The 22647-nt window shown below is 30.0% G+C and overlaps 1 protein-coding gene across 2 annotated transcripts in view; it reads right to left on the reverse strand.

Moving 5' to 3' along the window:
* Rab3GAP1 (RAB3 GTPase activating protein subunit 1) overlaps window positions 1-22647 on the reverse strand; it is a 391448-nt gene that overhangs the window by 338961 nt on the left and 29840 nt on the right. For both annotated transcript variants that reach the window (XM_085816530.1, XM_085816531.1), the window contains exons 9-12: window positions 19130-19208; window positions 14882-14950; window positions 4015-4088; window positions 1467-1559 (exon numbers count right to left, since the gene is read on the reverse strand). In XM_085816530.1, the coding sequence (XP_085672656.1) occupies window positions 1467-1559; window positions 4015-4088; window positions 14882-14950; window positions 19130-19208 (315 nt within the window). The remainder of the gene's footprint in view (window positions 1-1466; window positions 1560-4014; window positions 4089-14881; window positions 14951-19129; window positions 19209-22647) is intronic.

The following is a 22647-nucleotide window of genomic DNA, read 5'->3' on the forward strand; positions in this document are numbered from 1 at the left end:
CCTAAGGGAAGTAGAGCTGTGGTTTTAGGAATACCTGCTTGTATTCAGTTTGCCTTTTTTTGAGATACTAGAGGTAAGTTTTTTGCCCCAGTTAAAGAATTAAACTAATGTTGCATTGTCTAACAGAAAGAAGTTTTTAATGGTAGAAGTGCACATTCATGGTAAATGAGCCCATGTGTGACTATTTTGGCATCAAAGACTCCCTAGATTTAAGTAAGGGTAGCAATTTGGATACTAAAATTTTGTCAGAGATCGAATCGGAAGCTTATTTTGCTTCCACCTCACGATCCAGCACAAAAGTGGATACTCCAATACAAACTCAATCTGTTACATAATTGAGGCCTTATGAATTTATGGGAAATATAAGAGTAAATTTAATTAGAAGTTATGTGAACAAAATTAATTTTTTCAATATTTTTGGATGATGACTTAATGAACATAGTAATTGCAGAAATTAATAATTTATATGAATAAAAGATGAGTGAAAATCTATCTGCATCCAAAATCAACAAAGTTTACTCCTGCAGAAATGCCAAAAAAGAGGGAATTCCTAGGATTAATTATTCTTCTGAGAATAATTTAAAAGGCCTGACCTCAAAACGTATTTCAGAACTAATGAAATGCTAGTGACTAGACTACCATACACTGTCTCCTTTCTGAATAATTTATGCTATAACATTTAATCATATATTTCACATAGGCATAGATTTAGATAAATTTTGTACAACATTTACTCAAGATGAGTCAAATATTTTATTCTGCATTTAGACTTTAATTAAATTTTTTTCAGAAAGTCTTGATATTTTATATGTATGGTTATATTATTGTTAGATACCATTACAGAAAAAATAAAAGCAATTGATTGAAAAACATTTTTGTTTTTAAAGTTAGGCTTAGCAACTCAAAATACTCCATCCTGTAAGATCATACTATTGCAACAGCATACTGTCTTCAAGATGAATTCCACAAAGTGGCATGTTGTCGTGCAAGAGGATTAAATACTGATAGAGATAACTGATGGTCATGCACTAAGCCACACTTAATAGGTCAGATTTAAAACACACAAAAAAGTGCATAGAATTTAACATCAACAATAGTTTCAAAATTGATGCTTTAATTGCTGACTTCAAAACTATTTAAATTAAACTATTAATTTAAAGCAGTAACACACAATGAATTTTCACATTTATTACTAATAAACAATTATTATACTACTTACATGTTTGAAACATTGCAAATGAAAAATAAATGCAGGAATATTTGCAAGAAATTCAAAATTGCCTCTATATTTCCTTTTTTTTCCAAAAATGGCAAAAGTTTCATACTATGAGCTTATCACAATTAACATCATTAAACTATCATGCTCATAACTATTTTATGGGTATTTAAAAAATGCTAAAACATATTCTACTTTAAAAATTTCTTTTTCTAAATAAATATATTTCAAACTTTTAATTGGCACTCACCATTTTCATCCTCCTCTGGTGGAACATTGCCCAATAACTGATTATCTGCATCATAACCCTGACACAGCATAACAAATTCCTTCAAATAATCAGCTAGAAATAAAATTATTAATCTTTTTAAAATGCAACGCTTAATGACACAAACAGCATGTGTACAATTTTAAACAGTTTCTTGCTTTTTAAACAGGGTTCATAGCCACATTTTAGTTAAAAAAATAAGCACCTATAAGCACTTTTCAAGCACATTTTAAGGAAAAAATAAGCACCTGTCTAATTATATTATACACAACTGCATAACCTTAAAAGAAAAATTAGACTTGTAATTTAAAATATAAGCAATGCAATATTTATTAAAAAAATGAGCATTACCTCAACCATGGAAAACAATTAAACTTTTTTTTTTTTTTTTCTAAATTTTAAATAACAGTTCAATTTACAGAATTAGTTTACAATGAGGGAAAAAAAAAAAAAAAAAAAAAAAAAAAAACTATGCAGAACTAAACTATATTAAAAGATTTAATGATGAAATTTCAGTTCAAAATATAGAAAATAAATATTAATAAGCCATACCAATTGTATTCGTTTGACACGCAATAAAAAATACAATTTATTTTTACACTCATATTAATATTTAAATAATTTAACTTAAATCAAAATTCTGAACAATTTCTAAATTTTCATTGCATAACAGTTTTCCCTTAACATATATTCCAAGCAAAGTAATTTAAGTAAAAAAGAGGCACATTTCTGAAATCAGAAGACGGGAAATTGCTTCATGCAGTCTCCTTTAACAGTAAAAGCTTAACTAACTTGCATACTCGGAAATTGCCAAATATTCCGGATAGTAACTGGAAAAAGAGGAGTGGGGGGAGGGAGATTGTAGCCGTTCTTTAGATTTCTCGTCTAAATAAATGATTTTGACATTTCGATATGTGCATCATATAAAAACAGACCAACGGAACTGAGAAATATTCCACTTAGAAAGCACAGAAAAGCGTTCATAAACAAATCTTTATATAAATCTTTATATTATAAACAAATTCATAAACAATCTTTACTAAAAAGATATTAAAAAATTCTGCTTCCTGACATCCATTACCTTATTTAAATTCTAGAATTAAGATATTTGAAAACTGCTAAAATTAAAGGTATTTTTTAATATGACAGATGGAAATAAAAATATTTTATTGTAGTGATATTTTCCTTAAAAATAATCTGATGTAGACATCATATGACTTCATTGTATGGCCTATTAAATTTTACACATTCTTTGCTGTACTTCATTTAAACTTATTCTAAGTTAATTAACCAATGCCTCAAGGCAAGACTGGAACTGGAAGATCGCATTAAAATTTAGATTTCGTAATTTGTGGAAGATTTTTTTTTTATGTGACATTGCCAAAACATGAATATTTTTATCACTTAAAACACTACTGTAATTGGAAATATATAATTACAACTAATGACTGCAAAAATAAAAGCTGGGTAAGAGGGTGGGTATATATATATGTTTGGTATTGCAAACTGCAATAAAAAAGAGAGGTGCACAACTAGATGTTATAGCAATCCCATATACAAAATGTCAAAGTTCTACAATAAATCTTTTTGGGGTTATGTGAGATATATGCATAAGCATATACAAAAGTTATGAACATGTTGTTTACAACTTTTATCCATAAACCCATTATGCTGCTATTAATTTAACGATATCATAATCTTAGTTTAACTATACATAAGTACGTACCGATACATGTATGTAAAGATGTCACAAAAAACTCCATTTTACAATATATTTTGAGGCGAAAAGTCCTTTATTCTGTATGTACGCACAAATATCATGTAAAAAATAATTGTCTGAATTGATTCGGGAACAAACAGAATGTATATTTCTGTTGAAACATGATAGTCCGAATTTTTTGTACAAAGTAGTAAAAAAAATAAAGAAAAAAAAAATTACATTATTTTCATATGCTAGATTAGTTTAATAATATCAATAATGTTATTTGCTTTAAAAAAAAGGGGGGGGAGAAATTCAAGAATCATGAAATCAAAATTTTTATACATGAATTGATCTTAAAATCACCAAAATGTTGTAAGTTGCCAAACTTAGCAATATACGAAAAGGAAGAAAATTCCTCTTTAAAAAAAAAAGAATGAAAAAGGGGGTAATCTCCCTTTTTTTTTGCAATAAGAAACACAGATTTAAATGGTATCTTGAACATCTGCTAAACATACTTGCTTTAAACATAAATCTACAAGAACATAAAGCATTTTAGAGCTTGAGGGAGTAACTTCCTCTACTCTGTTGCAGATAGTGAGAGTCAGGTGTAATAATTTGCACTGGGATGTGCATGAGGAACATTTAAAAATTTATACTTTGAAAACTGTTGGATTTATGCATGATTTATCCAATGACCATTAATGGAGGTCCCAACTTTATTATTGGAAATACCTTACACCCTAAGCAAAATGCAAATTTTAAGAGCAATGTTTTCAGTTAAAAAATATTTATAAATTAAAAATATAGTTTAAAATAAAAACTGCATACTCATAGAACAACTAGGTTTTTCAGAAGTTCTCATACGCATTGACCATTTAGGAGATAAAACAGGATTCAAATCACTGCAAAATAAAATTAATTTAGTATGAACAAGTATTATTAACAAGTAATTAAAAAGTATGAATATGCAAACTAAATCAATCACTTATAGGATTTCCAAGTAATAAACATTCCATTAATTTATTCATGATAAAGCAATTATCTGACAAATTACATTCAAATATTAATTTTTAGCCAGATGCATTAACTCTTTTGCATCGAGAGAGGACCAAATCTCTTTTCCTCAAACATCGAAAATGCCTGTGTATACAAACTTCTCTTGGAATGGTTTTCCTTCTCCCATAACAAGTAGAATACTACAGCACTAAAAATAACCTATTTAAGTAAAGCAACAATTTCTTTCTTGGGCACTTTCACCCTGTGTGTCAATTTGTGTTTTGTCATCCATATAGGCAAGGTGTAAAAGCAAAATTCAAAACCAAAAGTAAAATCAAATGTTATGAATTATATGAATTTAATTTAACTTTACTATTGAACTGAATTACTTTACTATTGACTTTGTGAAACAATTTTGTAAAACTTAGCAGCTTTTAATGCTAATTGCCTTGTTTGATTTCACTTTTTTCATTTTTTCAAATGTAACTTAGTTCAAATACTTAAGTTTCCTTTTAATTATTTTTATGCTTAACTAATTTTTTAACTTTATTTAAAATGTTACAGAATTAAATTAACAATACCATTAAAATTCCTTTTTTTTTTTTTTTTTTTTTTTTTTTTTTTTTTTCTGTCCAAAAAATTAAGAATTTTTACTTTAAAAATTCACTATATTGTAGGTTAGCTCCCTCTTTACTTTTATAATGGCTCGTCTCAATCACATAAATTTCCATAAATGTCATTCTAGCAAATGACTTACTTGTAAAGTTAGCACTATGCCTATCACAGCCACAAAACAACTCCCCTTTTGAAAAACATTTAATTGCATATACCTTATCTCATGTAACACTTGCAACCTTAAATATGTAGGACAAACCAAAAATAGTCTTAATATTATAATTAACAACCACAGAGCACATATTAAAAAATTTGCTACAACCAATTTTAACACACCTAATACAGAAGAATTAGAACATTTTACATGATTTCAGCAAAATAAGTATTCAAATTTCGGACATTATGCCTGAACACATAGATAGATTATTTCAAGAGTCACTCTACATGTTTAAATTCAAAACACTTTACCCATATGGACTAAATACATTCAATCAATACATTAAATTAAATTCTGAAATTCCAACTTACAGCCATTTTAAATTATTCAGTAAAAAAACATTACGAGGAACCAGTGCAGGTAATAGACAGTAAAATAAAAATTTTTCAATAATAGATACAGTAAAGTTAAATGATAATATTAATAATTACTTTCTTACTGAAAATTTCACCAAAAATATCATTACTTTGTTGCATACTTGTAAGCACACATTCTTAATGATACTTATAAAATTTATTAAACAGCATTTTACTGGGCACAATATTATCAAAGACCTTGTTACAGCTTTTTGCAATTTTACATTCTCTACCAATAACAAGTACAATAAATATTACTGAAAAATCAACTTTCTACATCTGAATTATGACAATATTCAGTTCTACAAAATTTTCAGAAAATGTCAACAACAATTTCTAGCTTCTAAAGTACAAATCTCACCACCTTTCAAGTATCAAAAGTCTCCTAGCAAATTGCTAATTAACCACCATGATCTAGCTTCTAAATTACAAATCTCATCACCTTTCAAGTATCAAAAGTCTCTTAGCAAATTGCTAATTAACCACCATGATCTAGCTTCTACAGCCCATTGGTACTGCAAAGAACTTCATATAAAGACTATGTAGACGATTTCCATAAACATATTGTTACTGGCAATTTAACAATAATTAAAAAACCAGCTTTTAAGAAATTTAATGAAAAAAGGCACAAAATTTTGACCTGTACTGAAAATTGGCAAAAATCAATGTTTTAGAAGTTTTGTAAAAAATCTTTACGAGTTCATAGTTAAAACTAGTTACAAATTAAATATTCCAAATTCTGCCTTTATGGCTTGGAAACATGAAGTGTTAGAAGAAATGAAGCAAAGAGTTCAAAGGATAGAATTTAACAGCTATTTACCATGGAATTTTCTCAATCCTCTAATACAAGATTTGAAGCAAAAATTCGTAATCACCAAAATTGACAAAGCCAGTAATAATTTCAGTAAATCTGTATTATTTGAAAACTTTTTTATATCTCACTAGTTGATACTGAACTGAATAATGCCATTACTTACAAACTTACCAATATGCAAGAAAATGTCATAGCAAAAAAGCTTAAAGCAATTCATAAGAAACTACTATATAATGACACAACCATCTAACTACAATAGATTAGCAAATCTTTATGCTCTTCCAAAATTCCATAAATCACCACTCAAATTTAGGTTTATAGCAAATGGTACAAATAATTATAAAAAGAATATAGATTACATATTTGCAATTAAACTTAAAAAAATCTGTATTTTAATTCATCAACTAGTTAACAAGCAGCACAACTATTGTTGGATTATTTATAATAATGCTCCAGTTCTCAATAAATTTAAAAGTTTAGAACTCAAGAACATAAACTGCTATGACTTTGAAAGCCTTTATACTTCTCTACCTTTGGATGAAATTTATACTAGTTTAATGCAAATTCCACAACTTTTTCTTGAAATGCTAAACATCCTCTGAATTGAAAAATGGAAAACTTACCTGCAATATGCATTATTTAATAATTACATTAAACTTAATAATAAGATCTTTCAGCAGGTAAAAGGAATTCCAATGGGAGCGAACAGTTTTACACAAGTATACAACCTATTTCTTTTTGCTAATGAATATAAATTTCAACTTAGTTTGAATAAAAATGTTATTAGCAAATACATTCAGATACATTGATCATATTATAACTTTCAATAATTATTCTGCTTTTGAACAATTTAAAATTTACTCAGATAGTTTAACACTTAATAGAACTAATATGAATCAAGATAATATTGAATACCTAAACCTGCTCATAATTAAACACAACAAAATTAAATTGTATGATAAAACGAGGACATTCCAATTTGAAACTATTAAACTAATTAATTGGAACTCTAATATCTCTAAAAGGTAATAGGTAACACTTTTTATAGCAAAATAATTAGAATTAAAAATATATGTACTGAAATAGAAGATTTAAAGGAAGAAATAATAAAACTAATTAATGTTCAAGTTAATAACCAGGTCCCAAAAATTTTATTAAATTCCATATTAAAAAGGCAGGCATTAACTTTTCTTTTTAATTTTTTAATTCTTTATGGTGTGATAATATTACCTTAAACCTTAACTGGAGGGTAATGGAGGATTTTGAAGAGTTAAGGGATTACTTGTAAATATTTTGTAAAAATGTATATTTTATAAATACTAGATTCGTTCCTTTTACTAATGAAGGGCCAACTCTTTTCAAAAGTCTCAATTATAGCCTGAATTAAGTGAAGATTTTTATCTAATTTTCTAATTTCCTTACCTTTGGCCAGTATTTAGTTAAGTTTTCATTGAACTTCTAATTTCAGTTTTAAATAATGCAGTCTAGTACAAAAAATTTCTTACAATAATTCTCTATTTCAATTTGTAATTTTCTTTTCCATTCTAATTCAATTTAGATTTATTCAATTAAATTATTTTTTTGAAATTTTATTTACTAAAAGAAAAAAAAATTTTGGTACTTTTCCGTTTTGCCGGTGCAGGCGATAAAGTCGCCAATAATGGTACAACTGATGCCAAACGGAATATCCTCGCTAGTAGCCTTTTACGCCTCATTTTCAAAACAAGTCGCAGCCATTTCTTATACTGGCATATAATTACATAGAATTTTTAACAGATAGTCCAGTTTTATGCCCTAAGGTCAATCTAATGAGAATGCACTAGCGAAATAAAGCACTCCAGTTTTACATAATTTCTGAATAAGCTATTCATATGAACTGAAATAATTCTTGCATTTAAACTTGTATTCCAAATTAAGATTTAACTTGAAATTAATGTAGATAATTACTGAGAGAATTAGATTTTTTTAGTGTAGTTTACGTGAGATGAGATCACTTGTGGTCACGTGAATCAGGATGTTGTACAGTCAAAAGTCGTTAATTCGGACACCCATAATCTGGAATGATCTATAATCCGGACTTCAAAGCTACAATCTTTCTGCGCATGCGTCGCATTGACGCATGCGCGTAAGACCTTTACCGCTGCGAATTTGCGTGTGCGCGTGCACAAAATACGTTTACGAATGCGTGTTTAATGTATAACAGACGGGATAAGCTAAGCTAAAATAATCTAATTACCTATTTCAGTTAATGTTGCAAATTGCGTTGTTCCTTAATCTTCGAATTGGATCCGGATTATTATTTTTTGCAGACTGTTAGAGCAATTTTATAAAAGTAAGCTTGAACTTTTGATTATGTCAAATAGAATTTCCGATATATATTTACTAATATGTAAAGGATATACATAGCGAAAGTATCTTTCGGAGTCCATTAAACAAAAAATGGAATTGCTGCAAAAAATGGATAAAGGCATATCCTTTGTTTATCTAAACTTTAACGCTTGTTTATCTTTAACGCCGGCGGCAGCGTGCAATGAATTGGAAGTTGATTTGTCAGCACTATCCTTATCTTAAGGGCAGATGTTTTTATTTTGTTTGGCTTATAATTGCTTACTCAATGTAGTATTTCATTTCGATGTACTCCGTCTTTGATATGATTTAAATCAAATGCCTCCTCATTATAATTCGCTTCCGATAGCGAAGAAAGTGACATAGGTTATTGAAAACGAAAAAATTTCGATTGACAAATTGGTCGGTATTCTCGACACAGCAATTATAGGACTTGAACAGCGGAACTTTGTAACTGAACAAGAAATTATGTCTGTTTATAGAATTAAAGAGAATGTATTATCACATGAAAAATGAAGCAACTGAAACAACTTACATTGAAAGAAATATTTAATAAAGTAAACAAATAAATATTAAGCTTTTTTTTGTAAATTTTGATACCCTTTAGATCATAATTGTTCTTTATTTCATAAATTATGGTTTCATATTTTTACTTTTATAATTTCTGCATGCCATTTTACCAGATTTAAACTGATGATCTATAATCCGGAAAAATCGATAATCCGGAATCGCCAAAGTCCCGACGAGTCCGGATTAACGACTTTTGACTGTACCATGAAAGCATAGTAAATTCTTAAATTAATGACTTTTTACAAATTTATTGTCTTTATTTATTGGCTTTTTATAAAATTTAAACGATATTAAAATGTTTATGCCCTCAAAACAAAAAATTCTTAGATCCAACATTTGTTAACATTTTATATGTGTATGCCCTGTGTTGTCGCCAATAAAGTCTGTCTGGCGAGATTTGCGCCGGCGAAATGGAAAAGTACCAAAATTTTTTTTTACTCTTTAGTTGTTTGCAACATCTATTTTTACAATTAGTAGCAGTGCATTTTTTTGCTTTTGCACTTTTTACAATGACTCATGGCTGACAACATTTTTGCACACTAACAAGCATTTTACTTTTTACATTTTGGGGATTTACAACATGGTTTTTACAATAGCTCTCACAAGTAGCAGCTTTACACTCAACTTTATATTGTATTAGAGACCTCTATTTTTACAGTTTGCAGTACAAACTACTCAATATGACTTGTTTAGCAAATGCTGGTACAGCTCAAAAATTCAAATATGTAACTAGGTAAGTTAAATTAAAACTTACTATTTACTTGCCCTTTTATTATTTTTATTTTTATTTTAATTGTTGTATATTGTTTATTTTAGGTTTACATGCATAATTCGTGTAGAGAAAGTTTCCTATAGGCAAGAGTTTCTGAATTACTTTGGTTCTCTAAAGAGTTTCTAAATTACTTTGGGTTTCTAAAAAATTTGGTTTTGTACTCTTAATTGACTTTGATTAAATTAATTAATTTTAGCTCTAGTCATTTACTTGCTATTTTCTCAAAATTCCACTATTTAAATTTCTTTCTTTCTTTCTTTCTTTTTTTTTTTTTTTTTTTTTTTTTTTTTTTGTAATTTCCAACATTTGCTTTTACTTTTGGTTTTGAATTTTACTTTTTATTTTCTCAAAATCCCACTATTTAATTTTTTTTTTTTTTTTTTTTTTGTAATTCCCAACATTTGATTTTACTTTTGGTTTTGAATTTTACTTTTACCCTTGCCTATATGGATGACAAAACATGAATTGAGTAATTGAAGAGTTAGGTATGGGGGGCAACTTCCCCTTGATAAATCTCCTGCCTGTTCAACAATTCTTCATTTATGCAATTTTTAGGAATGATAATTTGGAAGCACTTCCGCAGAGAACCCGGTAAATGTAAACATCTCCAACTTTGACGATAAGAGTTCTAACTTGGTAACCCTTCGGATTTATCCCATTCGCTTGTTCGAAGTTTGCAACCATTCCTCTTGCGTTTATTTTGTTGAATTAAGACTGTCGTTGTTCGCATTTGCAGATTTATATTATTCTTCTCTTATTTATTATTATTTTTTCTGAATTTTTTAACAACGAATAGATAGAAATATTTTCATAGATAGATGCTGGTTCTCGGTTCGGGATGAAAGGAGGGGTGAATGCTATTTTGTAACACGGCTGTTCACGTTGTGTTCTTAATTATTAACAGCTCTAAGAACCATGAGGTTTCCAAAGTCTAAAATAATTTGTTTTCGTAGACCGCAAAAGTGTGCATGTGCATTTTAAATAATTAAGTAATGCTTTTATTTTTATTAATGGTTATTGTCATCTAAAATTATGAGAATAAAACAATTTTTATGGCGTAAAATTTTAACAAGATAATATATTGTTAATGCTTTTCTAACAATAACCTTTCAGAGGATGGCAGGTGTGGCATAAATAGATGATTAAATTGAAATAAAAAAATATTGATTATCTAAGATGACAGAATAGTTTAATGCATCACCATGGTCATCAAAATTAGCAAACAACTGCTGGTGTAAGGAATATATTGTTTTCTGTGTTAACTGGAATTTAAGACAAATTTTTTTCGTATATCACGTTTAACCGGTTAATTTCAGTATATTAATACTAATTTATATTTTTTAAATGAATTTTTATTTCCGTTATAAATGCTTATATATTGTCTTATGCTTAATAATATATTCTTTTCTGTGCTAACTTGAATTTAATACAAATTTATTTTCGTATATCACGTTTAACCCTTTAGTTTTACATCTACATGCATATTATCTGTGAATTTTTACTACCATATGCTTAATATATTGTTTTATCTGCTAACTTGAATTTACATGCACTAAAAATCACGTTTACAAAATATCACGTTTACGGCTCAGCTCATTGTCGATGAACCGCGAGCTTGGCGAGTAAGAATGCAATGGCGCCAACGGGTTCTTTCCCGAAGCGCCAACGGGTTCTCTGCGGATGAAAACCCGATAATTTTAATTTTTTGGAATAATATATTTTTTCATGGTTTTAGATAAGTACAAACAATTTACATATGCTCTTAGAAATTAAATGATATTGTGAATTAGTTTGCAGCAATAATAATTATTTTTATTTCTTTGCAATTAAAATTTTTTAATTAAATTTTAATTTTATATTTGCTTTATATGAATAGAGAATTTTTATATTTGCTTTTACACGAATAGATAATTTAATATTTCCTTTATGCGAATAGAGAATATTTGTTAAATTCAAATTTCATTCCTTGCAGTAATGTCGCAAGAGAATTATTTAAATTTAATTTAACTTTACTATTTTCTTGTGAAACAATTTTGTATAGATTACGGATGAAACATGGCTTGATCCCAAAAACTTGAAATGAAATTATTTGAGTTGAAAATGGCAATATCATTGACTTGGCCTCCTATTATTGTTTACTTCATTAAAAAAAAATTTGATACTTTCTTTATGAAATATAAAAAGTGCATATCCTTTTTTATAATATTTTAAAAGTGTAAAAATACTTTTTAGATACTCTGTATAATGATAATGGAGTCACAGAAATAAAATCAATAGCAGCAAATATATTTCTAAAAGCTAAAAATACAAGGTGACAGAACTTATTTAAAAATAAATCTAGAAAATGGGTAATCAGTAAATAAATGTACAAAAGGTCACAGACAGAGTACTAACAGCATATCATTCCTACACTTTCTTTATTTTCTTATTTTATTTATTCATTTATTTTAATTACTTTGCTTTTAACTTTGAACCTTGAACAATTTGCACTATTACTCTTTCTTCCCTATTTTTACTCCATTTAGTTTTGAAACCCCATATTTCATAGTGCAGTGATTCATTCATTAAGATTATTTTTTAATGATGAAAGGAACTCTGTCACTACAAGAAATCATAATATTTCTGTTAACAAAAGCATTCTTCATGCTTACAAAAAAGTAAAAGAATTAGTTTACATGATTTTAAAAAGTAAATGATTAAAATTAGTACATATAACATTATTGCAACCTTTCCAGTTTTCAAAAATAAGAGCCCAAAGGGAGACAAAAAAGAGAAAAAGTTATGTACAGGGTGTTTTTGAAAGATAGCACAATTAAGTGCCCAGTGTGAAATAAGGGGGGAAAAGTATGGGTAGGGTGTCTTAAAGATAGCACAATTAAATATAAGAAATAGTCTGTCCATGTGTGCCAACTTAAGCCCATGCTTCTAGTTTAAGATACAAATAAAATATGATAAGGTGTTAGACTACAATAAGTTTGGTCCTGTGATGCATTTTAATAAAAATGTATGCGACTTAAATTTTTGTCTTGGTTATCCGCACAGGAAGTCTTAATTTTTTAACACCATTAAAGAGTGTTTAGAATGGGGGAGGGAAGTCAATAATTTGCAAAATTACCTTTAAAAAAAGTGTCAAAATCACAGGATTTACTTCAAATTTTACTATTTCTCTAAATGGTAATTTGAAACTTTCTCCTAAATTAATATCTTTTTGAATTTTACTATTTCTACAAAAGTTAATTTGAAAATTAATGTTTCTTAACAAAAAGGTATCATTTAGAAATTTGCATTTATAAATTTAACATGCATAGTTGCTTATCAGTAATATTTACATAAGTCCTCAAGAATTTTAATTAATGATATCTTGTATAATTATATGAGCACTAAGTTATACCATGTGACCAAAATTGTCACAATCTGAAAGATACCTTGTTTGAATCATATCTTAAATTGGAATAATATGTATCTATAACCAATCAGTCAACATTTATTCCATCATATTTTGTGGTTGATTATATGGCAAAAGCTTTAATTTCATTAAACAGGTTCTTGAGATGTTATGCCAACAGCTCATGGTGTTGAAAAAATAAGCATTGAGGTGCAAGCCAAACATCGGAATCCGATTCAGCTAGTAAAAAACTGAAAAGATAATGTCTTCATGATAATAATTTTCAAATGAGAAAATCAGAAGATTGAGAGATCAGAAAATATACATCATGTAACTAATAAGAATAAATCAGGAGAAAGTCTATATAGTATCCTTAAGAGCTGTGTATGGCTTATTGAATTTTTATATTAGAGTATGATCATAAAATAATAATACTTGCAATTTCAGGAACATCAGACATCATCAGTGAATCAGTCGAATAGGCCAGTTTAAATCAAACGTTGAACAGTAATCAAGCACTACACAGTTCAGTACTGCTAGAAGCTGGTGCGTTAACTCTACCGGATCAACAAAATTAAAGTCTCGGCAGCGAGAAACCGCAAAAGCGGACTAATTACAGCTATTGCAGTTATCAAGACACTAGCTACGTAATGCGCACACGATGCCTGAAACACTTTCTGGTTCAAAATCCGAAAATCTCAGCTTAAATATACTCTGACTACTAATTTGCATTCTGGTGGAGGAATACAGAAAGCAAAAGCTAATACTACAAAGTAAAGACTAATACTACAAAAAATTGGTCAATTAACATACAATGTCCCACAATGTCTTTAGTGCAATGGTTCATTTATGAAGGGTTCATAATACATTTGGAAATTATTGGAAAACTGGCATACATGTTTTCGACTGGCAATTACTTTCGCGTTTTCAGGTCCGCCCCTTTCTCACCCATCCCCAAAGAACAGGAAAAAAGCAATTATGGAGAATCTCAAAGAGTCTCGGATGTTCTTGAATGATCACTAGAATATTTTGATCCTGATGAAAAATGCTATTTCATAAAAATCAGGGTAACTCAAAGATGATGTGCATTAGCTTGTTTTGGAATATTTAACAATTTTTGCCAACTGATGCTAGGACAACTGTAGATCTGATTATAAAGAGATAAATTCTTATTTTCAAGACAGAGTCGAATTTTCTTTTGAGGATGAAACACAATGTTATAATTGATATACTCTGGAAATTTCATAATTGAGCAATCTTGTTTAAACACCCTGTATTCATCTATGATCAGAAAATTATTAACTATTAAACTGAACATTAGAGTTATTTATCGCAGTTTAGAAAGCTTAACCCAATAAAGGAAAAATGGAACTGTTTTAAAAAACAGCTCCATTTACAGATATAACTCTTAATTTACTACATATAATGAAATTTGTTTAAATAAAACAGTTAATTGCATCAAATATGATATGGCTTGATAAAAATATATAACTCAATATTGTGTTAATAATTTAATTCAATTCTATCACTCATTATCATTGTTTTCACCTCTGGTGATAAAAATCTGCTTGTTATCAAAGATCTATTAAATAACAGCATGTAAAAATAAAAAAAAAATCCTTACGAATGCACATCATTATCCACTACAGCATCTTCAAACAAGTATGGCCAAGTAACTGATAAATGGAATTCCCTGTAAAAAAATAATAAATTTGATATGTGGGAATTCTAAAAAGTCTAAACACAAGTAAAATACTCTTAAGCTTTAAGCTTTTAATAATTCCACAATAATCCTGTTGGAATAAAGTAGTTTGAAAAGCTTATTAAATAAACAATTAAAGAATATACAGCTAACAACACATTAAAAATAATGTTGAATGAAATGAAAAGTTTATGCACTGTTAGTGCTAGAATGGACAAAAGAATCTATTAAAATGATAGATATTTCATAGCACAGTGGTGAAAACATGAACTTCAATTCTGTCATTTCAGAATTCCTTTTATTTTCTTGAACTGTATTTTATCTTTCTTATTACAACAGCTCAGTTCTTATTACCATAATGCAAATATGAACATGCACTGCTTATAATTTATCATATTTTGTACATATTCTGTAGTTTAAATTATTTTTCTCGAAATAATTAATCTGTTATCTAATCAATTTTTTTGAGGTTAGGGTACCCAGTTTCAACGTTTAACTAGAAATACCGGTGTTGATATAAGCCTAACATGTGACATCTGTAATTAGTCTTATGTTCTGTGCTAACAGAATTTTTTTAAACCAAGGAAATCTAAGAAAAATAATTATGTAACTATTTACAACTGATAAAATTCTTGACTTAAAAATGGGTCAGATGTAAGCAAAAGACCAAGAATTTACTTACGGAACAGGAGAGCACTTATGGTGTGTTCTGGCAAAATTAAACCAGAACATATTTACAATGATGTTTCCGTGGAAATCTGAAATCAATATAAAAATGACTTAGCCACATTTAATAAGGGCAAAATAAGGTGAATGGTGCATGGAATCTTTTCCTGAATGCTAAATTTGAGAATTTGTGATTTTGTATCCATACGTAGAACAGCCAGACAAATACCGCTGAAACTACCTGAGTTGTCTAAACAGAAGAATATGAAAGTTCACTAAGCATTACAATTGCAGCTTTCATCATTTACAAGATCTTATAAAACCATAACCCTGCACATAGCAGAATGAGATAATATTGTATCATGGATGTGGAACTTACAAGTGATTCTGAACCACTAGAAGAGCAACAAACATTGACTGAACTAAACAAAACTTCTAATTTTAGAAGCACAAAGTAAAAAAAAAAAAAAAAAAAAAGGAAAAGTCAAACATATAATTCATGAAAAAAATAAAAAACAGAACATCAAAAATCAGAGAGAGCTGTAAATCAACAGGAGAAACAATGCAAGTGTTTAAAAGTTTGGAAAGAGAAGACAGATGAAAAAAGTACTGAAAATTTAAAAGAAAAAAATAGTACTAATTTTACATGGCAGAAAATAAAGCCCTGATGAAGTTTTCCTCATTGAGTTTTAGAATGGAGAAAGCCATGATACATAGGTTATAGATACCACAGACACACAACATATCACTAACAGAAACGGTTGATTCAAGACATTTACGAAGAATGAATGCCCAACAGAAATTTGAGTTGGAAACAGCTCAATGATAAATGCATATGAGCAGACAGTAAAAAATGTATAAAAATGTTTTTGTATGGCAGCTGGAGGAGCAGTTTCATGAAGAATGTATACTTCCCAAAAATCTGTATTTGGCAAGTCAAGCTTTAGACAGCGATTCAAAATTTAATACGTCAAACAGAAAAACAAGAACTTTTGTTAATCCCAAAGGTGGTGTTGGTTTCAGCATATGTAACAGCAATTCGTTTAAATTTTTATTTAGTAGTATTTGTCTAAGACAGACATGTTGAATGCAATGTATGCTGCTGATACTCAATTAAATGAAACTAACTCAGGCGTGATGACCAGAACATTTATACAAGCTATGTGTGAAAAAGTTACTCCACTCTTAGTGACTAGAATTAAAACTTGACAGTAAATTTTTACAAGCATGTGTGCAGGGCAAACAGCATAGGTTGCCAAAGCTGTTAACCCTGTGTGAAAAATGTCAGTCAGCTCATACACAATGTTTGTGGGTCTAAACAAGAGGAATCTATGCAAGATTTTTATTACTTTGTTTATTTTACATATGACTAACCTAAATATGGAGGAATCCATATGTGGTTCTTATTACTTTGTTTATTTTACAGACTAGCCGCTATGAGGCCAGCCTTCATCTGACTTTTAAATGTACCGGAAAACAAGCATCCTCTCGCCAAACATGCACGGAACAACTTAGAAACATGTACTGTCACTGCTGTAATGCAATGTTTTGACATAACAAACATGGCCACCGCCTGTTTCATGGATGGCCAGCCTTCGTCTGGCTTTTAAATGTACCAGAAAACAAATGTTCTCTCAACAAACTCGACAAATGTTGTATCCAAGTACCTCGGGACAAATGTCCAGTATCCAAGAGAAACATTAAATTTAAAAACTGCACAGAATTATCATCCTTGTTTTTCCAATTGGCAACAATGTTGATATCAGCAACAATGGCAACAGTGATATATCAGCAACAATGGCTGGTGTGTCATCGATTTGATGAGATTTCATCAAAAAACTATAAAATAAAAAAGATCTCATTCGAATTTTGAGAAAATCGCTTCAAGCTGCACTGGCTTTTGTCTGGATGCACCTATGTAACAAATTTTGTAGCCCTGTGTCTATTAGTTTATGTGCAGCATGAACGAAAGACACACACAAACAGACTCTTGCTTTTATTGCATATAGAGATGACTACTACTCTAAATACAGAAAAATCTTATTCTAAAACAGAAGTAGCAGCTAAATTTGAGTGTTTCCTTCAAGAATTAAACAGAACAGCCAATTAGAGCAGTTCTTAGTTATGGGGGACAGGAGTATCAAATCAAAGTTCTCAAAGATCCTCTGAAAAAAAAAAAAATAAGAATAGAATTTTGTTATAGTAGTATTTCTTTTATACACCATGACAAAATGGATCAGTTGAACAAACCAATAGGGCATTTATAGACTTAGCAAAATCAAGATCTGTCCAGGTAACTGCAGGCTGAAATCATATATGAAATTATGCATGTACTAATTGTGGTTTTACATCAGGAGTCAAGGGAAAATCACCTTAAGAATAATCCTCTGATAAAAGACCAAAATTTGATCATCTGAGAATCATTTAAGAAATGGACTGTTTTGTTAACTTAAATAGAAATTTAAGAAATGTGACTCAAGAGGTCATAAAGGTATCCTGTTTAGATATTTAGATGATTTTATTGGTTATTTTGTTTGGATCAAAGGCACTGAAAGGCTAGAAAGGATATTATTATTATTATTTTTTTTTTCCTGGATCCCTTAACATCAACTAGAAATAAAATCAATCCCCATTTCTCAACAACATACTGAACAATCTTGTTTAACAGACAATATTGCGAGTGAGTTTGATCCAGGTGAGAAAAGTAAAAATACATGTTATAGCTGGGAATTATGAAATTTTTTTTAAAAAATGAAACCACATGAATGTCTAACTGAATGCTATATTGTGAACCCCACAGAATCAGAAAATTAGCATCCAACAATGAAATCCAGAGAACTTGAATGAGTAGTAGGAAGATGAATTAAAATCTTATCAGAAAATGACATAGCATTTGACAGAATTACCAGCAGAAGGAAGAAAGCCACTGCAAGTAAATGGGTATATGAAGTGAAGTATCATGCAAATGGAAACACTGATAGGTCATCTAGCGGCTAAAGGTTTTCCCCAAAAAGAAAGTATTGATTTCTGAGAAATATTTAGCCCTGTTGCTTGCTTTGAAGCCATTTATGCTGAAATAAGCATTGCTGCAAATGAAAGATTAGACATTAACTCTTATCTTTTTACCCACTTAAAGGGTAAATTGAGATATGAGAACCTATAGGCCAAATTTGGTAGTGACAAGTTAATTGACCAAATTCAGGCAGTGACAAGTTATTGCCCATCAGGTTTTAATTTCAGGTGTCACTGTAAAGCCACTGGATGTTTTTCAGAGTAGAAAATATGAAAATTCAGCTATGACCTCTTGGGATTTGAACCATGTATATTCCAATAACTAGCTACAAATGCCATGCATGGGGAAATACAATAATTTAATGAATCCTTATTATAGCAATTTAAATAATAAAAGTAATTACAAACCAATGAAAAATTGTTAAAGAGTTCCAATTCATTAAACTTTTAAAAATAATACTTTATTTTTATGTTTAATGCATCTTAACTTACAGCACAGGATCTTCTAGAGCTCCACATGGAAGACGACCTATATCGGTTGGAGTTATATCTTCACCAAGTTCATCAATTTCTAAACAAAATTTAATGAAATATCGTTAATTGAAGACTACAATTTTCAAATTTATAATTTTACCACTTCTCACAGCACTGATTCACTAAGGTAGAATCGAAATTACTTGTATGTATATATATATAAGTAAAAACACACAGCATCAATATACAAACATCCACAAAAGGAAAAATGAGATGGTGAAATCTTATACATTGGTTATCATAAATTAAGGAAAAATCATGAATACTAAAAACGTTACATGTAGAATTTAATGAAAGTTACCCACAATATACAACACATAGTAAGGTATCAAATAACATAAAAAGAAATTATCAGAGACTTTTTGAATTATAACCTATAAAAATTTTACCATCATCTTAAAATAGATGTATATCTAAGCAAACATGGGAAAAAATAGAATTTTTTATTCAAAATTTTCAAAGATATACGTGAATTTATAAAAGGTGTACCATAAATGTTGCAACAAACTTCTAGGGGAGGTAGGGCACATCATAAGGATTAAGAATTGCATAAGAACCCATGCCCGGAAATGTCGGGTAAGTGGCAGCAGAGGTACAGCTGCGCAGGTTAGTCCTGCCACAAGATTGATTTCAGACACAACAGGATCGTTATACACAACACTTTTGATGGCTTCTCACAAAAAGAAATCAAAGATCGAAAAATCCGGTGAGCATGGAACAGGTCCACCATGCCCAATCCATCGATGCGGGAATGATTTGTTCAAATGGCTAAAAAAATCCAGTCCAAAATGAGCAGGATCATGTTGGAATCACATGTTGTGCCTCACATTTGGTGGAACATCTCAAGCAAATCGGGAAGAACCTGCTCCAGAAAGGTAAAAAAATTCACGGCATTCAAATGGTCTATCAGTGTTAGGCATGTTTAGCATTTGATGGTGCAAACTTCGAGCATCTATTGTAACATTCAAGCTGTCGTACACCATTTGTATTCATGTCCAATAAATTTTTCAGATTAATCACTCTTGCTTCTTTTCCCATCTTCTAAATCTGCCAGCACTTACCCCTGACATTTCTGGGTATAGGTTCCTATGCAATTCTTAAGCCTTATAAAGTGCCCTACCTCCCCTAGAAGTTTGTCGCAACATTTACAATACACCCTATATATTGGCACATTTTGAAATTTGGCATATTGTTTTAAAGCAATAATAACATCAAATGTGGTTTAGGCACTTAAGTTAAACTTATTTGAGAGTAAGAACGATGTGAATTTTTTTCCGCTCCTGCATAATGGAAGGGAAAGGAAAATAGGTTGCCATAATACTAAGAAGTTCTCCAAGTGGATTTTTCTTGGTGCAAACTGAAAAAATGTGCCAAATTAAATTTTTTAATTTCTCCGTAAATTTTGCACCAAATTTTATAAAATTTAATATTTATGTATTATTTGGATCGTAGAATCGAAATATGAAAAAACAATCGGTATGTTATTTCAGAAAAAGTCCCATTTTGTGTCAAAAGACCTATGTTAGAGCAATGCTATATATAAATCTAATATATATCCTAAGTTGCACTTTCGAGACATGAAAAACGCAATTTGAATTTCGTCAATCGGCCCAGTAGAACGGGAGATATAGAACTGTCCGATTTTTTTTTCTATTTTATTTATCCTTCCGCAGTGTACAACACATGATACATTTGCATTCTGCTGAGTTCATAATACTGAATATTACTGATGCTTTTTCAATGCATCATTACTACAGAACAATGTCTAAAATACGGACTTGTCGGGACTTTGGCAATTCCGGATTTGGTATTTTTTAGGATATTAGATTATCAGTTGTTGTTATTGTTGTTACTAATTTCCATGCCTAGGAATATAAGGACAAGGACAAGGTCCAATGCCTAGGACAAGGTCCACGAGTCCATTCACCTTTAGAAAATCGAACAAATTGGGTGCATCTTGATACCACTCTCAAAAGTAAGTCCCCTCACTGAAGAATTGGGAAAGTGTTGTTTGAACATATCTTTCGCAATCCATAGCAAGGGATCTTCCAGGACAATCAGCTTGATACCAGGGATGACTCGGGGAAACGAGCCAAATTTGCCTGTCAGCATGTCTTCTAATGGAATGCAGTTCAAGATACGTCAGTGAATTGATAATTGACAAAGGTTCTTCAGAAGCCTCCTTTGCCAGAATGTCTGCCATTTCATTCCTCCATATATCAACATGGGAAGGAATCCACTGAAGATGCACTTCACAGAGTAACGAGACCTGCCTAAGTTTGCTAAGAATTGCGGCTCCGGCCCTATCACCAACTCTTTGCCAGTTTGAAAGATATTTGATAGCGCTATGACTGTCAGACAAAATCCATACTGCCTTAAGATCTGTAAAGTACAAAACAGCATTTAGTCCCTCTTCGATGGCTATCAGCTCACTCTTAAAAACCGAACTGAAGTCAGAATTTCTTTTCTTTATTTTAACAATATTTCCATCTGTGCACTGTGCATTGAATGACAACACCACTACTGGACAAGAGTCCTCGCTTTTACTCCCATCAGTATAGATGAGGGTAGCTTCAGCGGGAATTGCATGTATAGTTTCCAAGGCAGATTATAATTTTAAATCGGTACTTTTCCGTTTTGCCGGCGCAAGCAATAAAGTCACTAATAATGGTACAACTGATGCCAAACGGAATATCCTCGCTGGTAACCTTTTACGCCTATTTTCAAAACAAGTCGCAGCTTTTTCTTATCAGATTCATTGTTTCTTTCAATACTGGCATACAATTACATAGAATTTTTAACAGATAGTCCAGTTTTATGCGAATCAGAATGTTGAACCATGAAAGCATAGTAAATTCTTAAATTAATGTCTTTTTACAAATTTATTGTCTTTATTTATTGGCTTTTTATAAAATTTTAAGCGATATTAAAATGTGATGGGATGTGAAAATTACAAAATTAAAAATATGAAATAATGAAGTATTTATGATATGGTACCAAAATTCACACAAAAAAAGTTTAATATTTATTTGTTTACCTTATTAAACATTTCTTTCAATGTAAGTTGTTTTTTGTGCTAATACTTTCTCTTTAATTCTGTAGACAGACATAGCTCTTGTTCAGTTACATTGTTGAAGTCCTGTAACTGCTGTGTCGAGAATTCCGACTAACTTTTCAATCGAAATTTTTTCGTTTTCAGTAACTTCTCTGTCATTTTATAGTAGCATTTTCTGGATCTAGAACCACACTACAGATTTCGCCATTCATTAATTGATTGATGATTGAGAAGCATTGTCATCACAATGAAAAACTTCTTTTATATCATCTTCATTTATTACCGCTTCTCCACAATTTTTTATAAAATCAGTTAATTGGAAAATTTCAGCTTTGTTTTGCAATATCCGAAAATTTTTTAAATTCACGGCTATCATCATCAAATTTAGCTATCCTTCACTATACATATTTGGCATGCATCA

The sequence above is a fragment of the Stegodyphus dumicola genome, chromosome 5 (assembly GCF_044657685.1).
Source record: "Stegodyphus dumicola isolate Sdum_Otavi_A_Nest chromosome 5, ASM4465768v1".
Lineage (NCBI taxonomy): Eukaryota > Metazoa > Arthropoda > Arachnida > Araneae > Eresidae > Stegodyphus > Stegodyphus dumicola.